Source organism: Lacerta agilis, chromosome 8, assembly GCF_009819535.1.
Source record: "Lacerta agilis isolate rLacAgi1 chromosome 8, rLacAgi1.pri, whole genome shotgun sequence".
NCBI classification, from domain to species: domain Eukaryota; kingdom Metazoa; phylum Chordata; class Lepidosauria; order Squamata; family Lacertidae; genus Lacerta; species Lacerta agilis.
Window position 1 is genome coordinate 51,774,136 of NC_046319.1, and position 18,235 is coordinate 51,792,370.

An 18,235-nucleotide genomic window follows, 5' to 3' on the forward strand; every position below is an offset into this window, starting at 1 on the left:
TTCCTGAGAGGCTAGCAGTGAGCGATGTTGGGCACAATTTCCCTAAGGTGCACAGGATGCTCTCAGACAGGAAGTATCCAGCACTCTGAAGCAGGCAAGACCAGTAGAGAGGAGGGTTGCCACTAGTTTAGCCATGCGTGGCTAGGGCTTTCCATATTTGCCATGCAGCTGCCAAACAGCCTCCATCCTTCCTTCCAGCTTCAGAGCTGGAGGCAGGGAAGGGATTTGCCAAACAGCTGCTTGAATGATCTTGCTCTCCTCTGTGGCTTCAGGGTCAGGAGGAAGGTTGGCCACTTCCCCCTCTCACTAGGTGATGGCACCATCCTCGCCATGGCAAGCGTATTTGTTGAAGGCCGCTTTTTAACTACAGCAGCAGCCTTTAAACTTTTCAGATGTGGGACCCACTGGTAGCCCAAGCATGCATTTGCAGACCCAGTTTTTAATTTTTCACCGTATATTTGTAGGGTGGTATTTCTGCTCCCCCATGAGGTTCCTTGGATCAGTTGTGGGAGCAAAGAACGCTACTGGTTCATGGCTGAGAGCAAATTCAGACATATCAGGTAGCTCCAGCAGCAGTAGTCAAAGCTGTTTTTAGCTGGGTGCATCCACAAAATGTTATTTGTCATATTTTATCCTGTTACAAATGCAGCCCAGATGAGTCTGGAAAGAGGGTTTCTTCTTCTTTTTGTCTTGCAGCTTCCAAATACACAAATGTGCCTGTAACTTTACTCTACCCCATTTCAGTTTGTTCTTCATATTGTAAACAGATCCCAGCCATTTGTGGTGTTTGGGGACCTGCACTACATTTCCGGCAATACAGAGATGGGCACGGGATTTTGCCTTTTTCTCTTTGCATGTGCAGCTTTTACAGACCAGATACCAGGTAGGAAAGATGTCTTATTAGGGGCTAGGAGGTGGGCAATCCTGATTTCCTAAGAGGGACTTGTGCGTCAGGGAGACCCAGGGGTGCCACACTTCATTTTTTCCATATAACATAGCCATCAAATTAACATCCTTCTGTATTTTCCTCATGGTTCTCCCATGAGGAAAGATTATATATAGCTTTGGGGACTTTTAAGTTCAGAGAAAGGGTGAGTAAGTGTATAAGATGATGCATAGAGAGAGGGGAGAGTAGGAAGTTTTTCCTCCCTCTCATCACGCTTCAACCTGTGGATATCCAATGAAGCTGATTGTTGAAAGAGTCAAGACACGGAAAAGGAAGTCCTTCGCATAGTGCACAGTTAAACTCACTCCCAGAGGAGGCAGTGATGGCCACAAATTTGGCTGGCTTTAAAAGAGGATGAGACAAATTAATGGAGAAGCCTATCAATGGCTACTAGCCATGATGGCTATGCTCTGCCTCCATGGTTGGAGGCAGTAATGCCTCTGAATAGCAGTTGCTGGAAACCACAGGAGGAGAGAGGGCTCTTGTGCTCAAATCCTGCTTACAGGTTTTCCACAGGCATCTGGTTGGCCACTGTGAGGACAGGATGCTGGACTGAGTGGGGCATTGGCCTGATCCAGCAGGTTCTTCCTTTGTCCTTTTGGAATCCTAATTTTCCAAGGTCCACATTTATGTGTCCCTTCTCTCTGTGCATGTTGTGGGACTCATTGGTCTGTGTTGTTGCTGGAGGTGATGTGGGCACTCTTTGGTTCATTCATGGTGAGAGTATGTGCCGTTTCCTCTACACTGATGGCCTGTCTTCCCCTCGCTGTTGCTAAGGGGCAGCACCCAGTGGGGAAGCAACCAGGCTACCTTTGGATCTTGGTGTGCAGAGTGATGTGGAGAAAGCCATGAGAATATTTGAGAGGCACCTGAAAGAAGGATGTGTCTCTGAAAGGAAGGAGCTGATGAGGTAAGTTCTGATCTCAGATACAGATGTTTCTTTCCCTCAGCAAATGTTGTACCTGAACATTAGATTCCTCAGTGGGAAAGTCCTAACTCCACCCAGACACAACTAAGGCCCCATCTGCATGATACATTAGAAGCAGTATTGTACCACAGTCATGACTTCCCCCAGAGAATCATGGGTATTGTAGTTTGTTAAGAATGCTGAGAATGTTAGGCCATCTCTATTCCTCTCAGACAGCTACAATTTCCAAAGTGCCCTGAGAAGCAGGGCCGTCTCATCATAGGGGCTGGGTGGCGCAGCGCACCAGGGCGCCAGGCCCCCCAGGGGCGCCCCTGCCAGCCCGCCGGCATACCGGGCACCCCCTCCCCAACCTGCGCCCGCCCGGCGGATGAGCTGCAAGCCGGCCGCCCTCTAGAGCCCCAGCTGGAGCGCTGGGAAAGGCGCGCAAAGCCCCGCGCTGCTCCAGCGCCATGCCCCTCACCCCCCGCTTGCCCACCTCCCTCCCGCGCTGGCCGCCCCTCGGGGGATGAGGGGCGTGGTGCTGGAGCGGTGCGAGGCTTTGCGCGCCCTTCCCAGCACTCCAGCTGCGGCTCTGGAGGGCGGCCGGCTTGCAGCGCCACACCCCTCATCCCCCGCTCTCCCACCCCCCCTCCCGAGGTGTGGCCAGCGCGGGAGGGAGGTGGGCGGAGAGGCGGCCCACCGGGGGCGCCGAGGGATCGTCGTGCCATGGCGGCCGATCCCTTTAAGACGGCCCTGCTGAGAAGAAATGGCATTGGGGGTTAAACCACTCTGGGGAGGAGGGAAAACATGACCAGCACCTTAAGCTCTTTTGAGGAAAGGTGTGGAGGAATGTAATGAGATAAGTATGTAAATAATCCTCACAATCTGTGCCAGCATCCATTGAGGCCCTTGGCAGCTCTTTGTTTCCAAGTGCAACTCTTAAGCATTTACATGCTTTCTCTCAACAATTCTCCACTTTCAGAGCCAAAGAAAATTTGGAGAAGACCCTGCTGCAAACCAGTCTCCAGACAGAGAATCTCACTGTTCTGCATGACAATATTCAAACATTAATATTCAGGATAAAACTTAGTGATTTCAGAGGACTGAATATCAGCAGCGACAGCTTAATGGTTAGTGTTTCCCCCCATCTTCACACCCTGCTGCCGACACTTGCTATCTAGAATGAATGCCCAGCAGAGACACACAGAGTGGTGAACATGCTTTGAAAATGCACCAAGTTTTGACTGGGGCTGTGTACACACTAACCCACCTGTAGCGTAAAGATGCAGTTTTTCCTCAATCCAGACTCAAGCATGCTCACCCTCAGTGTGCAATCCTGCTGCCCACAGTGCTAGGTGTGGTTATGTCATACATGCTTGAAAATGCTCCCCTTGGTTAGGTTGCCCCTGTCTTTCCCTCCCTGCAAATCTCCCAGGAGGAGAAGGAAGAAGGAAGTGGTGATTGCGATCTTGGTATATGTCTACAATGTCTCTGGGCAGGTGTGGATGGACTCCCATTGCTGGAACCACCTATATTTGTGTTCAAATGACTGATTTTAAGGAAAGGGGTGGTGTCAGGACTAGCCCAGGACATTTTGCTGCTAGAGGCAAAAGTCCCTGCAAAGTCCCCCCACCTCCTGCTCCTTGCTACCACCTGGCACCCAACACTTGCCACTGCTGGGCGCTCAACACTTCCTGCTCCCTGCGTAACACTTCCTGCTCCCTGACTCTGGCAGCACACTCATGGACGGCAGTGGCCTCCTCCTCTACTCACTCCCAGTGGCGTAGCGTGGGTTGCCAGCACCCAAGGTCGTGCGGAGGTGGGGACAGTAGGTGGGAGAAAAACATGGGGTGTAAATGCATTATTATTATTTTAAAAAAAATGCATTGGAAGGTGGTGTACTCATGTGCATTCAACTGCCTAATGGTGTCTGCATGACCCAAGAGATCACAGCCACATAGATAAGAAGAGACATTCTGTTGTCTGGAAAGGTCACTTCCTGGTTTGCATGGAGAAGTTGTTTTCAACAGAGCCTAGTGATGGAAGCGCACAGCTGTATTGAGGCAGTTCATGGGGGCTGAATTTTTGCACCCCTTAATAATTTTGTGCCTGGAGCAACCACTCCTGTGCCCCCTTTGCTACACCACTGCTCCTTCCTTCCTTCCTTCCTTCCTTCCAACTCTACATTTCTACGATTCTGCTATGATTAATATTCTACATTATTTTCCATTGTCCTGCCTGGCTTCCTTTCTGCATCGCCCTTGGTATGCCAGGAATGCAAATATGTTCACAAAACCATGCAGAGAAGACCTTCAGTGAAAGGTCAAAGGTGGCCCCGTTTGCTTTCAGTTGGATGCCATTCCCAACTGCAGAGAACATTGTCTGGCTTTGACAGCCTCCAAACAGATTGCTTTTAGGAATATTTGAGCAAGTGATTTGCTCTGGTCTTTTCTTTAAATGCTCCTTTTGGAAGTGAAATGAGACTCCGGTGATGTGTTGCTATTATTTCACAGCTTCCCTTCATGTATGTTCCTTGCTCATTGGATGATGACCCTCCAGTATGACTTCTCCTGTCACTTTTTCATTAACCTGGCCCCCAGAATGCAGTCCTGGGTATTTGTGTCCTGCAGATCAGGTTCAAGAATGTGGACAAGTAGCCTCAGTTTGCAATTAATTAATTAATGGAAAGGACTGGCTGCACTATCATCAGGTATATGAAACATTTAAGATGGACAAAAAAGTTGGTTTTCAAGTAGAAAAATCAAAACTGGAAACAGAACTGATAGAATCGAACTTTAAGAACCTTTCCAAAATGTATAATCTTTTGCTAGAGTGGCATACGAAAGATGAACTGGTTAAATCGTCAATGATAGATTGGGCGAAAGATGTAGGACATAATATTATGATGGATGACTGGGAGAGATTGTGGCAGAAAGGTATCAAATTTACTGCTTGTCATAGTCTAAGAGAAAACATAATGAAAATGGTTTACAGATGGTATTTGACACCAGTTAAGATAGCTAAGATGAATACCAAAATGTCAGATGTATGTTGGAAATGTAAACATGCGAAAGGTACCTTTTATCATATGTGGTGGCTGTGCCCAGCGGTAAATGCTTTCTGGGATAAGATTTATAATGAGCTCAAGAAGGTAATGAAAGTTACCTTTTGTAAGAAACCAGAGGCATTTCTTCTGAGCATGACCAATGAAGAGATACCCAGTCAGGACAGAGTGTTTTTTATGTATGCCACAACAGCAGCTAGAATATTATTGGCAAGAACATGGAAAGGAGAAGAGATACCAACGGTGGAAGAATGGCAGATGAAGATGATGGAATACATGGAACTCGCAGAACTGACCGGCAGAATCCGGGACCAGAGGGAGGAGACGGTGTCACGAGAGTGGAAAAATTTTAAAGACTATTTAGTTAAATCAGCAAAATTGAATATTTGAGCAGAGATAAATTAGAGGCTTTAATAGGGTTATATTAGATAAAACTGGCAAAAGAAAATTTTTGTATGAATGATTTATTTGTTAAATAGGAGTTAAGATTTGACATTAAGATAAGATTTATAGTTGATTAAGTTTTTGACTGTGTAAAGTTAAACATATTGAAAATTTGAGCAAATGTTAAATGAACAAGATATAAAGCTACCTTTAAGATGTTTTTGACTTTGAAGACAGTGGAGGGAATGGGGGAAGTCCCCAAATTGAGAAGTTAGTAACAAGGAAAGTATAAAGATAGGTAATGGTTAAGGTATGTATATGTTCTTTTTTCTCTTTATGTTTATTGTTATTGTTATTGTTATTGTTTTTATTGTTGTTTTTATGCCTTGTGTTGTTGTTGTTGTATTTTGTTTTTAGGTGTTTTATTGGAAAATAATAAAATCTTTTTTTAAAAAAATAATAATTAATTAATGGAAAGGGGCCTCATTACATGATCCTCACAGCAACATGCAACAAGAAAAACAGTTGGCTGCTTTTAAAATTTTATTTTATCCATAGATATACCTTGGGAGGCAGTGGACTCTCCTTCATTGGAAGTTTTTAAACAGAGGTTGGATGGCCACATATCAGGAATTCTTTAGCTGTGATTCCTGCATTGCAGGGGTTAGATGATCCTAGATGACCCTCAGGGCCCATTCCAACTCTGCAATTTTATGATTCTATCAGTTGTGATGGGTTTCTACCAGTTATTGAGCACTTATTTGCCCAGGCATTCCTTGGTCTTCTGTGCTAGTTCTAACAAGCCCCAGTTCCTGTAGTTACAAATTTCTGTTTTTATTGTTCTTACTGTTTATTGCAAACTGTTTTGACATTATTATTTTTTTAACGGAGGGTGGCATATAAATGCTTTTGAATGAAAAATAACACCGTCTAATGTGCATATGTCTGTTTTGCTCTGAGCAGCGCAATACTTCGGCGAAGAACCCAACCCGACATGCCATGCATTTCCCTGCTGAGCTAGCGAAGAGAGCCCAGGGCACAGCTGCGAAGGAGATGCGGCTCACCTGCATTTACCTGAAAACCTCTTGCTTCTTCCAGGTAGGCACTCCCTGGAACTTGAGGTTTGGTTAATGGCGTGACGGAGTTGGAGACTGGGCACAAACAGTGCCCATGGACACACCAAAAAGAGTCATGAGAAAGCCAGCCTAAGTTGGGCTACACTATAGACTTATCCACACTTATCTTTTGCCCTGCTCTTTCCAGGCACAAGTTTGTGCTTAAAAACTCTGTGTGTGAGCGGGGTTTTCTTGTTTCGCCCCGAGCTTTCCCCTTAAAAACCCGCTCTTTAAAGCTCAAATCAGAGCTGATTGAGCTTTAAAGAGTGGATTTTCATGGGGAAAATTCCAGGGCAAAAAAACTCTACCGAGACATGGAACTTTTCAGCTCAGATGGTGCCTACAAAGAGTGGAGGAAAGGTAAGCCAATTCACGTGACTCTTTCTGACTCAGTTTAATGACTCATTTATCTTACCTATCCTTGCCTTTGACCTCTCCTTGTCTACCCTCAGCATCTGAAGGTCTCCTGCTCTGTCTCTGTGTTCTCTGGCGCCCTACAAATCCCATCAGCCCTCGTCAACACAGCTGCAGTCCCGAGTGTGTTGGGGAGGGCTTCCCTGTTGACTCCACCCATTCTCCCTTGCTGGTTCTTACACAATGTCAGCTCTCTCTCTTTTTAAATCCTTTACTTCTCAAAAGTCCCCTTCCCACAGAGACTTGGGTGCAACTACTGTCACCATGCCTTGCCCATACATTGTACCTTCACAGCATATTCAGAGCACATTCTTTTCCCTCAGAGAATTCTGGGCACTGTAATTAACACTTTGCAGTTACAATTCCCAGCAGCTCTGTCAAACTGCAGTGCCCAGAATTCTTCTGAGGGAAAAGAATGTGCTTTAAAGGTTTACAGACAGTGACTATTTTGTGCACCTTCAAATGACACCCAACCACCAACATGTGGGTAGGACCAGAGGAAGGGGGTTGCGGTGGGTTGACAAAAGGGTGTGTGTGTGACAAAATGCCGGATGGCACTCACTGTGGGGCCTGCAGCGCACCACAGCCACACGTCTCTCCCGGGAGAGATGCGGTGGCTTGGGCGCACGTAGGCTCCCCACTGCCTAAATGGTCCACCAGCTGCCTCCCACCCCCCAGCTGTAGGGCAGCTGAATGGGAGGAGGCAGGCAGACTCCAGAGGCCCTGCGGTGAGCTCCGCCCCTATAGGCGGCTCACCCCCCCCCCCGCGCGCGCCACCCCAGGTGCCTGAGCGGCTTCCTCTGCCGCTGCATGTGGGTCCTTTTGGACCCAGAACAGGACAGAATGGGTGTCCTCACGGCCGTATGTACAAAGCCTAGGTTTCATTGAATATCATGGCAGCCATCACAAATGAGTCCCCTTGTTCACCACTGCATCGGTTTCCTCACACTTCCTTTGTTGTCTCCCTGCCACAGATCCCCAGCGGCTTCTCTCCCTTTTCGCCTTTTCCATTTGTAAAGGGTGGGGAAAGCTGGGTCTGTTGGCAGCAACCACCTTGAGGGGCCCTGGAGTGCCTTAAAGCAGCTGTTCCCAATGGAGTGGACTGCTTTGCTCTACTGGCTGAACAGGGGAGGAATTGTGAGGAGAGGTGTTTAAAGACTCCCTCCAGCGATCCCATGCCACATCTTTTTTGCTTTTTATCTTATAGGACAGAAAGAACCACTCCCTGCTGAATGATGACATCTTAGGGGCCACCCTTGGGAATATCAGCATTACTCAACTCAGTGAACCGGTGGAGATCAGGTTTTGGCACAACCGCACACTGGTGAGTTGTGCTGCAGCCACAGTTGTCACCCAGTAAGCATTTGTCCTGTGCCGGACTAACCAGTGTGGTGCCCTCCAGGTTTTGGAATCACATTCTAGCTAGTGCTATGCTGTGTCTATTGTATGTGTATGTTTTTAATAGAACACATATGGTGTTTTTAATTCTATTAATGTTTAATTGTTTTTAAATGATAAGAAGGGGTTTTTTTTTTTTTTTGCTATTCTTATTTATCTGTGAGCTGCCTTGAATCCCTGTCAGGGGAAAAGGTGGATTATAAATAAATTAACAACAACTCCCTGCAATGCAGGAATCACGTTTGTCAGACTCCGCCTCCCATCTGTTCCAATAGCCAATCAGCAGGTATGATGAGAACTGCAGGCCAACAGTGCATGGGAGACACCCCCATTAGCTACCCCTGCTTTCCTCTTACCAGTTCCTGAGAGAATGAAGCAAAGCTTTTCTGCAAAAAGCAGCTGAGGGCAGTGAGGCTGCAGCTCAAACACTGCAGCAAAGCAGAGGGGAACCTTCAGCCAGGCTTCCCCACTTGGCCTGTGAGGTTGTTTTGACCCTGCCATGCCTACTTGCCTTGTAAGGTAAATGTAAAGGGACCCCTGACCATTAGGTCCAGTTGTGTCCGACTCTGGGGTTGCAGCGCTCATCTCACGTTACTGGCCGAGGGAGCCGCCATACAGCTTCCGGGTCATGTGGCCAGCATGACAAAGCCACTTCTTGTGAACCAGAGCAGCGCACAGAAACGCTGTTTACCTTCCCGCCGGAGCAGTACCTATTTATCTACTTGCACTTTGATGTGCTTTCGAACTGCTAGGTGGTCAGGAGCTGGGGCCAAGCAACGGGAGCTCACCCCGTCGCGGGGATTCGAACCTACAAGGTTCTGATCAGCAAGCCCTAGGCTCTGTGGTTTAACCCACAGCGCTACCCGTGTCTCACTTGCCTTGTACCTGACATCAAATGTGGGGCAGCTAAAGATGTGGCTGGGCCAAAAGGGGGCCAACAACTGGGGTTGCCCGCAAAGCCCTGTGCACAGCATAACATGCCTGACCCCCAAAGCTAATTTGTTCCACCGTACAAGACAGGCTAATTCAGGAAGATGCTATATTCTGCACCCACAGTTGGAGGCAGCAATGCTTCTGGATTCCAGAGGCTGGAAACTGCTCTTATGCTTACGTCCTGCTTGTGGATTTCTTATAGGCACCTAGTTCATCACTATAAGAACAGGATGCTGGACATAGCTGTCAACTTTCCCCTCTTCTTGCGAGGAATCCTATTCGGAATAAGGGAATTTCCCTTAAAAAGGGGGAAAGTTGACAGCTATGGTGCTGGATTAGATGGGCTACTGGCCTGATCCAGCAGGCTCCTTATGTTCCAGTGTTCATTTACCTGGATGATCAAGTCATGATCTCCAGTTGTGCTTTGCCAATAGTGTCGTATTTCTGTAAATCCTCTAGTCCTTAATAATTTTTGAGGAGGGGCAGTTTTGCAGAGGAAGCCCTTCTGCAGAGGGAGACACATGCTTCTGGTTTCCCCCTTTTTACATTCCAATGCAGGACATGAGGAACACAGGAGGAAGCTTAAGGGAATGTTGCTGTGCAAAGCACAGGCCATGGTTGAGCATCCCTATATTTTAGCTGTAAGGAGGGGGCAAAGAATATTATTATTATTATCATCATTATTATTAGCACTGTCTGAATGAGGAGGGCAGGAATTGTGTTGCTGGGCATCACAGTCTGACTGACAAGCACTCTTCAGTTGCACTGAAGGAATTCTGCCCTACAGGTAGGAAAGCATTTTCATCAACCTGTCTCTGTTCCGTTCTAGGCCAATGCCAGTGTGGCCTGTGTTTTTTGGCTGGAAGGAACAGGTAAGGCCAGAATTTGCCTCTTATCCATCCTCTTCCCTTCCTATTTCCACGCCAGTGGTTTACAAACTAACAAAAGCAGCATATAAGCAAGGGAAAGGAACAAATGCAAGTATATATATATATATATATATTTAATACAGCTGTTATATTGTTGCTGTGATAATCCTGAATGTAACAGTTCACAGGATTGGAGGCATCAGCCTTAATTAGGACCAAATGAGATGAGACTCCGTTCACACAATTAGCCAATGTGTGAATGGTTTATTTTTTTAAAACAACAACAACAACAACAACAACAACAACATGGGGAGATGAAGGTGGGGGGGGCACTTTAATCCTTTGCCCCTTGTACTGACCCTGATCTGGATTAAACCCCCCCCCCCCCGGTTCTTTTGGAAGGAAACCTATCATTTATTCCAATGGAAACACCCTCTTTCCCCAATGCAAATAGCAGGCATAGGGTGCCTGACCTCTGAATTAGGACCACAGTAGGGGACAAAGCCCTCCTCTCCTTTCTGCTAGGGTCCTTCTATGAATCCTACACACATGTGCCCCTCCTTCACTGCCTGCTACCTGCTTTTTAAAAAAGTATGCATGCAATTGCTTGTTGCGTCAGTGGCCCCTTGTCTAGTTTGGCCCTTGTTCCTGCTGCTTTCTGAGTGTGGTTGGGTTTCTCCCCTTTGGCAGAAGAGGGCAGCATGGGGAGCTGGAGCCAGGAAGGCTGCACAACTAACATCAGCTGGGACGGCATGGTTCTGTGCCAGTGCAACCACCTCACCTACTTTGCTGTCCTTGTGGTAAGTGCAGGGCTCTCTTGTGGGCCAGGTCCTCTCTCTGGGTCCATGTCTTCTCTCTGGGCTGCAACACTTCAGGCAGCTGATGGGGGAGCAGGGGCAGGATCCTAGGACTGAACTTTCCTCCATGAAAAAATGTCTCTTGCACCTAGAAAACTAGCCTGTTGGGGGAAGAATGCATGTCCGTTTCATCTGAATTCCTTCTGTTTTTTTCTTTGCATGCTCTTCCTTCTCTGCTCATTCAGCAAATCTCCCCAAACAATCTGGATGAATCTCTGCTGGCTCCTCTGACCTATATCACCAACGTAGGCTGCAGTATCTCTGCTTTTGCATGCCTGCTCACTATCTTTTTCTACATTCTGTCCCGGTAAGTACAGTGCTCCTTCAGTCAATACCTAAGAAAGTTGCTTCCTGGATGAAAGACAGGCAATTTTTTATTTTTTATTTTTTTAAATAAGATCTGATAGTGGTTTAGGAGTGCATTTTGGTTTCTGTGGTATAAACACTCCTGTCAAATATGTAGTGCAGGTTTTTGAAACATTGCAAATACCTGCAGCCCCTGTCTGATCTGACGCAAGAGGGGATGACTGTGCGGACCATGAGAAATAGTCGCTCCTTCAAGCCTCTTAAAAACTATTGCCTGCTTCCAGCCCCAGACTATGAAGAACAAAATTATAGTTGTTTGGGGTTCTTCCATACCAGTTTTGGTAGTGTGGGATTTCATAGCTGTTTTGAAAACTTCAGCATCTCTTCATAAAATGATTCTGTAAACCAGGCATGTCCAACAGGTGGATAGTGATCTACCGGTAGATCACTGGACGTCTGCGGTAGATCACTGGTAGATCATTGCCTCCCCCCAAAGAAGGTTAACAATTGTGGCTCCCCTAAAAAAAAACCTCAACATTTTACCTCCTCCCTGGAAAAACTCAACAACTTTGACCCGAACCCCCCAAAAGGGGGTAGATTACTGCCAGTTTTTAAGTCTGTGAGTAGATCGCAGTCTCTTGGGAGTTGGCCACCCCTGCGTAAACAAATTTATGGATGCGTTATTGATAAAAACATTCCTCTTTGAAAATATTCCCCCAGCCTTTGCATGCCACTAGGGGTAGCTGTTGCTCCATTGAAAGCATTTGCATAACATTGTACTGTACACATAGTCAAAACAAAATAAAATAAAAAAATTCCTTCCAGTAGCACCTTAGAGACCAACTAAGTTTGTTCTTGGTATGAGCTTCTGTGTGCATGCACACTTCCTCAGATACACATAATCTCTTGTTGGCATCCGTCTGTCTCCAGAATCAGTGGAGTGAGCCCCTGGAGGTGAAGTCAAACTGCTGAGTTAGCAGCACTGAAGTGACGTCCCTGGGGCACAAGCCTAGGCAATGTGTATGGAGGTCCTGGGCTGCCCAGATGACAAGACCCGCCTGTTGGCCTCGCTGATGCAGTCCAAAGGAAAGCAGAGCAATATATTTGGCACCAGCTTGGTTGCAGGAGTTGCTGGAAGGAGACATACAAGGCGCCATCCAACTGTCTTAGGGACTCCACTCTGGATTTTTGTAGATGGTTCCCCTCATATACATGCAAACTCTTAAAAAAAAAAATGTTTATTACATTTGTACCCCACCCTTCCTCCCAAAGGAATGAGACCTTGATCAAGACCTGGTCTGCAGATTCCGCCTTCTGTATTTAACTCACCCCATGAGATCTAGTAACTTGACCTTTTTTAAAAATTCGAAATCCTTATGATTTTAAGACTGCAACCATATGCACACGTACCCGAGAGTAGGTCTTGTTGAACTCAATGGGATTTGCTTCTCAGGAGGTACACATTGCATTCTGCTGTAAAGGATGCAAAGATCTCATGCCTAAAGCCACTTCCACAGCCTTGAGATCCCATTAAGTACTAGAAAGGGTATACCAGCACAGTGTCTGCCCTGTCTTTTACTGAGTCAGCAAAACTCTCCAGTTTATATTCCATTTTAATACCCTTTGCAGGAAAATCCAGCATGATTCCACAACCAAGATCCACATGAACCTTCTGGGAGCCCTCTTCCTTCTCAACGTGTCCTTCCTGGGCAGCAGCTTACCAGCATCAGCCAGCCTTTCGTGGCCGTGCACAGCCACAGCCGCTTTCCTCCATTACTCTCTGCTCTGCTGCCTCACCTGGATGGCCATCGAAGGCTTCCACCTCTACCTGCTCGTGATCCGAGTCTACAACTCATACATTATGCGTTACCTCCTTAAACTGTGTTCAGTTGGCTGGGGTGAGGATCAATATGATTTTTCCCCCCTGTTATATCTTTTAAATAACCATCTCTGGTCTGCTTACAATAGCAAACAAAACATTAAAACAGCAATGTGTGCAGACTTCCCCCGTAATATACACCAGGCTTCCTCAACCTCGGCCCTCCAGATGTTTTGAGACTACAATTCCCATCATCCCTGACCACTGGTCCTGCTAGCTAGGGATCATGGGAGTGGTAGGCCAAAAACATCTGCAGGGCTGCGGTTGAGGAAGCCTGATATACACAATTGTACAGTATTGCCTATTTCGGTTGGAGAACTGGATCACAAAATTCAAAGAAGTGCAGATTTTGAAGTGTTGCTGTGTTCCAGCTTGTGCATTGTGAATTAGATAGGTTTGCAGAAAAATGAGAACCTATGAATTTCTACCCTGTGCTTCCCTGAAGGTAAAATCTGGGCATGACCTTCTGCTTTGCATTTGACTGAAGCATCTAGGCCTGCACTAGGCGGCCCCTTTCTTGTTTAAGGTGGCAGCTTGAGGACGGAAATCTATGCCACACCTACAAGGAAGATTCAGCATTTTAACCTAGAATACACTTTTTGAATGCCTTTTGTCCTAAAACAAACTTAAAAAGCGAGGGAAAAACAATATCTTCACCTCAAGTATGCATTTTGGTGTATTGTTTGAGCCAAGAACTGCCTCATAAAATTCAGAGAAGTGTGAAAACTGAGGGATTACTGATCCATGTATTAGTCTGGAAAGTGTGGATCAGGTTGGCTGAGTTAACTCCTTCATCCTTGGTTTACCCAGAGATACTCTGGCATATACAGTAACTCCTCCATCCTGATTTAGCTGGCACCCAGCTGGCTGAGCTGAGCCTAGCAGATCTTAAACTGGCACAATTACCAACCCTGCTACAAAATACAATGTTGCCAGATTCTGCACAGCAGTGTTCAGAATTCGTCGGATGATGACCTGAGCCACAAACTAGATTTAGTGAGCACTCACATCAGAGTGCTCTCTAAATTGATAGCTGTAGTCTTTTATATACTAACCTTTCATGTTCTTCCACATCTGTTTAGTGCTTCTTTTAGATTCTAACCCTTCTTTTAGATTCTTATAGTCTTTTAAATATGCCTCCTGTTTTAATACATTTGACAGGTTCTAAATGACTGTACCCCACCCTACTTATGCTGGTCTATGACTGATTTGATTGACTGAGCCGGCACAAGCCTTCTTTGGGTGTAGCAGGGGCGTGACCAGAGGGGTGGGAGACTTAGGCTGGATCCTAAGCCCATTCATCTCGGCCACATGACCTGGCAACCACATGTAAGTTAAACCAGCAGAAAGGGTAAGGTAAAGGGTAAAGGGACCCCCAACCATTAGATCCAGTCGTGTCCGACTCTGGGGTTGCGGTGTTCATCTCGCATTGCTGGCCGAGGGAGCCGGCGTACAGCTTCCGGGTCATGTGGCCAGCATGACAAGGCCGCTTCTGGCAAACCAGAGCAGCGCACGGAAACGCCGTTTACCTTCCCGCCAGAGCGGTACCTATTTATCTACTTGCACTTTGACGTGCTTTCGAACTGCTAGGTGGGCAGGAGCTGGGACCGAGCAACGGGAGCTTACCCCGTCGCGGGGATTCGAACCGCTGACCTTCTGATCAGCAAGCCCTAGGCTCTGTGGTTTAACCCACAGCGCCACCTGCATCCCTAGCAGAAAGGGTGGTGTAACCCAAACACTATTTTCAAGGCTTGTTTCCCCCATCCAGCATTAGCCCTGCTGCTGAACAGAGTTTGGATCTGGTGTAACTTTGGGCTGGTTTAACTTACATTGGCCTTGAGCATCTCTTGTGGCTTCAGACACTGAAATGACATTATTTATTCGGGGCATAGGCTGTGTGGCAGGCAATCTGGATAGGCTTGAGCTCTGTAGAACATGCAACGAGCTGCCTTTTATCTTGTATGTGTGGTTGTGCTTAGGATGGCAATGCTCATGAATTTTCTTTGTGCCTTTACTACTGTGCATTCTTGGATCCAACAGGGTTCCCTGGCTTAGCAGTGGTGATCATCTTCCTGAGCAACAGCCAAATTTATGGCCGTTATGGTATCAAAACCAGCTCTGCTCACCGCAACAGTACCATGTGAGTTTTTTGGGGGGCTGGTGACCAGTGGTCTTGGTAGCAAATTATTTCATCATGTGGGTATTGTTGTTGATTTATGTAGTGCCATCAGTTAGTGGGATGCTTTATTTCAGGGGTCAGCAAACTTTTTCAGCAGGGGGCCGGTTCACTGTCCCTCAGACCTTGTGGGGGGCCAGATTATATTTTGGAAAAAAAATGAACAAATTCCTATGCCCCACAAATAACCCAGAGATGCATTTTAAATAAAAGCACACATTCTACTCATGTAAAAACACCAGGCACGCTCTACAAATAACCCAGAGATGCATTTTAAAGAAAAGGGCACATTCTACTCATGTAAAAACACACTGATTCCTGGACCATCTGCGGGCCGGATTTAGAATGGCCGCATCCAGCCCCTGGGCCTTAGTTTGCCTACCCATGCTTTATTTAGTAACATCAGATTTCTGCCCCACAAAGCTTACAATCTAAGAGGAAGTGATGGGGAGAGGGAAGGGAGAAGCAAAAGTGATGGAAATAATGTGAGTAAATATAGCAGTCTTATCCTACTTGGGGGTTTCCAGATGTTTAGGCAACTATCAGTCCCAGCCACATAACTAGCGGGGAAATGCAGTTATCGGCACTTAGGCTTAGTTTCACTTGCAGTGCCTCTGTGGTGACCCTATTCTGCTGCTCCGCCCCCCCCCCAAAGCAATAAGTTCAGGAGGAGGGCTGGAGCTCATCTGCACTTTAGAGCCTCTCTCAGCACCTACCTCAGTTGTGCAGTTGTTTGCAGTATGTGTCTGAACCCACTTGGGTGCCCAAGCACTCCTGTGTAATCATACACACCCCTACAAGAGCTTTGGGATCTTTTGCTGGAGTTATGATGTGCATCCGTTTACGAATATGTGTCTGCCCTTGACCCTATGCCCACAAGAAGTTCTTACACACAAAGGAATAAAGAAAGAACGAATGAAAGTGACAGAATATATAAATGCTGCTTGTGATGGCAAAATTGCAATTTAAGCAGGCAGCAAATCCTACAAAAACAAGCACATACCTTGATCTAAAGAGTGGAAGAATCCCTAACCATTTTCAATGTGGGCCTGGCAATTTTGCCAGAGAACCCATACTAATAGTAAGTTAAGAAATAGTGTTTTGTTTTGTTGTGTGTGTGTGTGTGTGGGGGGGGGAGAGAGAGAGAGAGAGAGAGAGAGAGAGAGAGAGAGAGAGAGAGAGAAGATGATACCTGTCCTTAAGCATGTGTGTTTTTGTTCCTTGTGTGCACTGAATAAAGATCCATGATAGCCAGCTAACTACTAAAATCTGGAGGTCCCCCCCCCCAATCTTCCATTCTACATCATAGTTGTGACATCCCCTATGACACCCCCCCCCCCCCGAGCCTCTGTGCCCAGTGTGACTGAACCGGTTGTGCTGCCCTAAATCTGCTTCTTCTCAGCCCTACCTGGAGACACTGGGGTTTGAACATAGGACCTTCTGCACTGTGGCCTCCTCCTGTGAGGGTTGCGGGAAGTGTTGGGGCTAATCCCCTCTTGTATTTCCCCCCCCCCAATATGAGAAGAAGAAAGAGAATCTAGAAGTGTCTCATTGAGTTCTCTCCTCCTGCAGGTGCTGGATCACTTCTCCCACAGTGCATTACTTCAACCTGATTTACTGCAGTGGCACCATAGTCTTCAATATGGCTGTCTTGACCTTGGTGGTTTGGAGGCTCAGGCAGCTCCGAGCCAGTCCTCGGCAGCGGAAAGAGCATTCCTGTAAGGACATGGTGACAGTTCTTGGGCTGACTTGCCTCCTGGGTGCCACCTGGGCGTCGGTTTTCATCTCCTTTGGGGTGCTCTCGGTCCTGCAGATCTTCCTGTTCACTGTCCTCAACTCACTTCAAGGTTTGTGAGCTCAGCATGTTGTTGGGAGCCAAGGCTTCTCTCCCTTAACCCTTTCCAATTTGCAGCACCTCCAAGCCAACTGAAGCCGCTCTCTTTGCTCACAGGGCTTTTCATCTGCCTCTGGTACTGCACCTTGAGGTCCCATTCGCAGGACAACATCTCAACAGGGCTCTCTCGTTCATCTCGTTCATCTCAGTGACTGCAGCATCGCATGACTGGCGAAGCCTCAGGACAAAAGGATGCCCAGATTCTGGAAATTTATTTGGTGTTGCCTTCCAAAAGGGAATCTTCATAGGAGGAGGAAGGAAGGCAAATATATGCATGTGGTCTAAATCAGGGATTGGGAATCTGTGGCCCTCTAGATGTTGTTGGACTCCAACTCCCATCAGCCTCAGCCAGCATGGCCAATGGTCAAGGATGATGGAACTTGTAGTCCAGAAACAGAGCGCCAGAGTGGTGTAGTGGTCAGTGTGCTGGACAAGGATGTGGGAGAACCAGGGTTCAAATCTCCACTCAGTCATGAAGCTCACTGGGTGACCTTGGGCTGATCACTGCCCCTCAGCCTAACCTACCTCACAGGGTTGTTGTGAGGAGAAAATGGGGAGGAGAAGTAAGTGCACAACCTTGAACTCTTTGCAGGAAAGGTGAGATAAATACACAATCAATTGATAATACCTGGAGGGTCACAGTTTCTCAATCCCTGATCTAAATCCTACATAGCTGCAGGGGACACTTGTCTTGGCCCTCACTGCCAGCTGAAGAATTCAGACTCACAGCTCGGTTTCCACCAAAGAAACTTAAACCAGAGTGGTACAAAATCAAGGCAACAGTTGAAAGGCACAGTAGGTGTGTGCAAAAGGATTAGAACTATGGCTAAGCACATGCTTAAGATATTGATCCAGCAAGTGACATGGCCCCTGCACCAAGTTTTTGAAGGACGGGGTGGGCACAGTCCTTAGCATGGCAAACAGGTGGAGTCTCAAGACCAGGCAAACAAACAGGCATTCCTCCCGGTGGCTTGAGCCCATGGGGCAGAAATGACAGATCTCCGGTTTAGTGGATGTAGCAGCGGAGGGTCAGGTACAAATCCATCCCCATCCACACTGTGAGAGTAAAAGGATGGTCATTGCATACAGCTGT

The 18,235-nt window shown here is 47.0% G+C and overlaps 1 protein-coding gene across 1 annotated transcript; it reads left to right on the forward strand.

Moving 5' to 3' along the window:
• Positions 1 to 767: 767 nt before the first annotated feature.
• On the forward strand, positions 768 to 17,951 carry ADGRG5 (adhesion G protein-coupled receptor G5). The gene is made up of 12 exons (XM_033157446.1): positions 768 to 883; positions 1,724 to 1,856; positions 2,836 to 2,983; positions 6,265 to 6,399; positions 8,038 to 8,154; positions 9,991 to 10,033; positions 10,721 to 10,830; positions 11,073 to 11,194; positions 12,823 to 13,091; positions 15,113 to 15,212; positions 16,821 to 17,095; positions 17,200 to 17,951. The coding sequence occupies exons 1-12, from the start codon at positions 823 to 825 to the stop codon at positions 17,292 to 17,294; spliced, it is 1,608 nt and encodes a 535-aa protein (XP_033013337.1). The 5' UTR covers positions 768 to 822; the 3' UTR covers positions 17,295 to 17,951.
• The last annotated feature ends 284 nt before the right edge of the window (positions 17,952 to 18,235 follow it).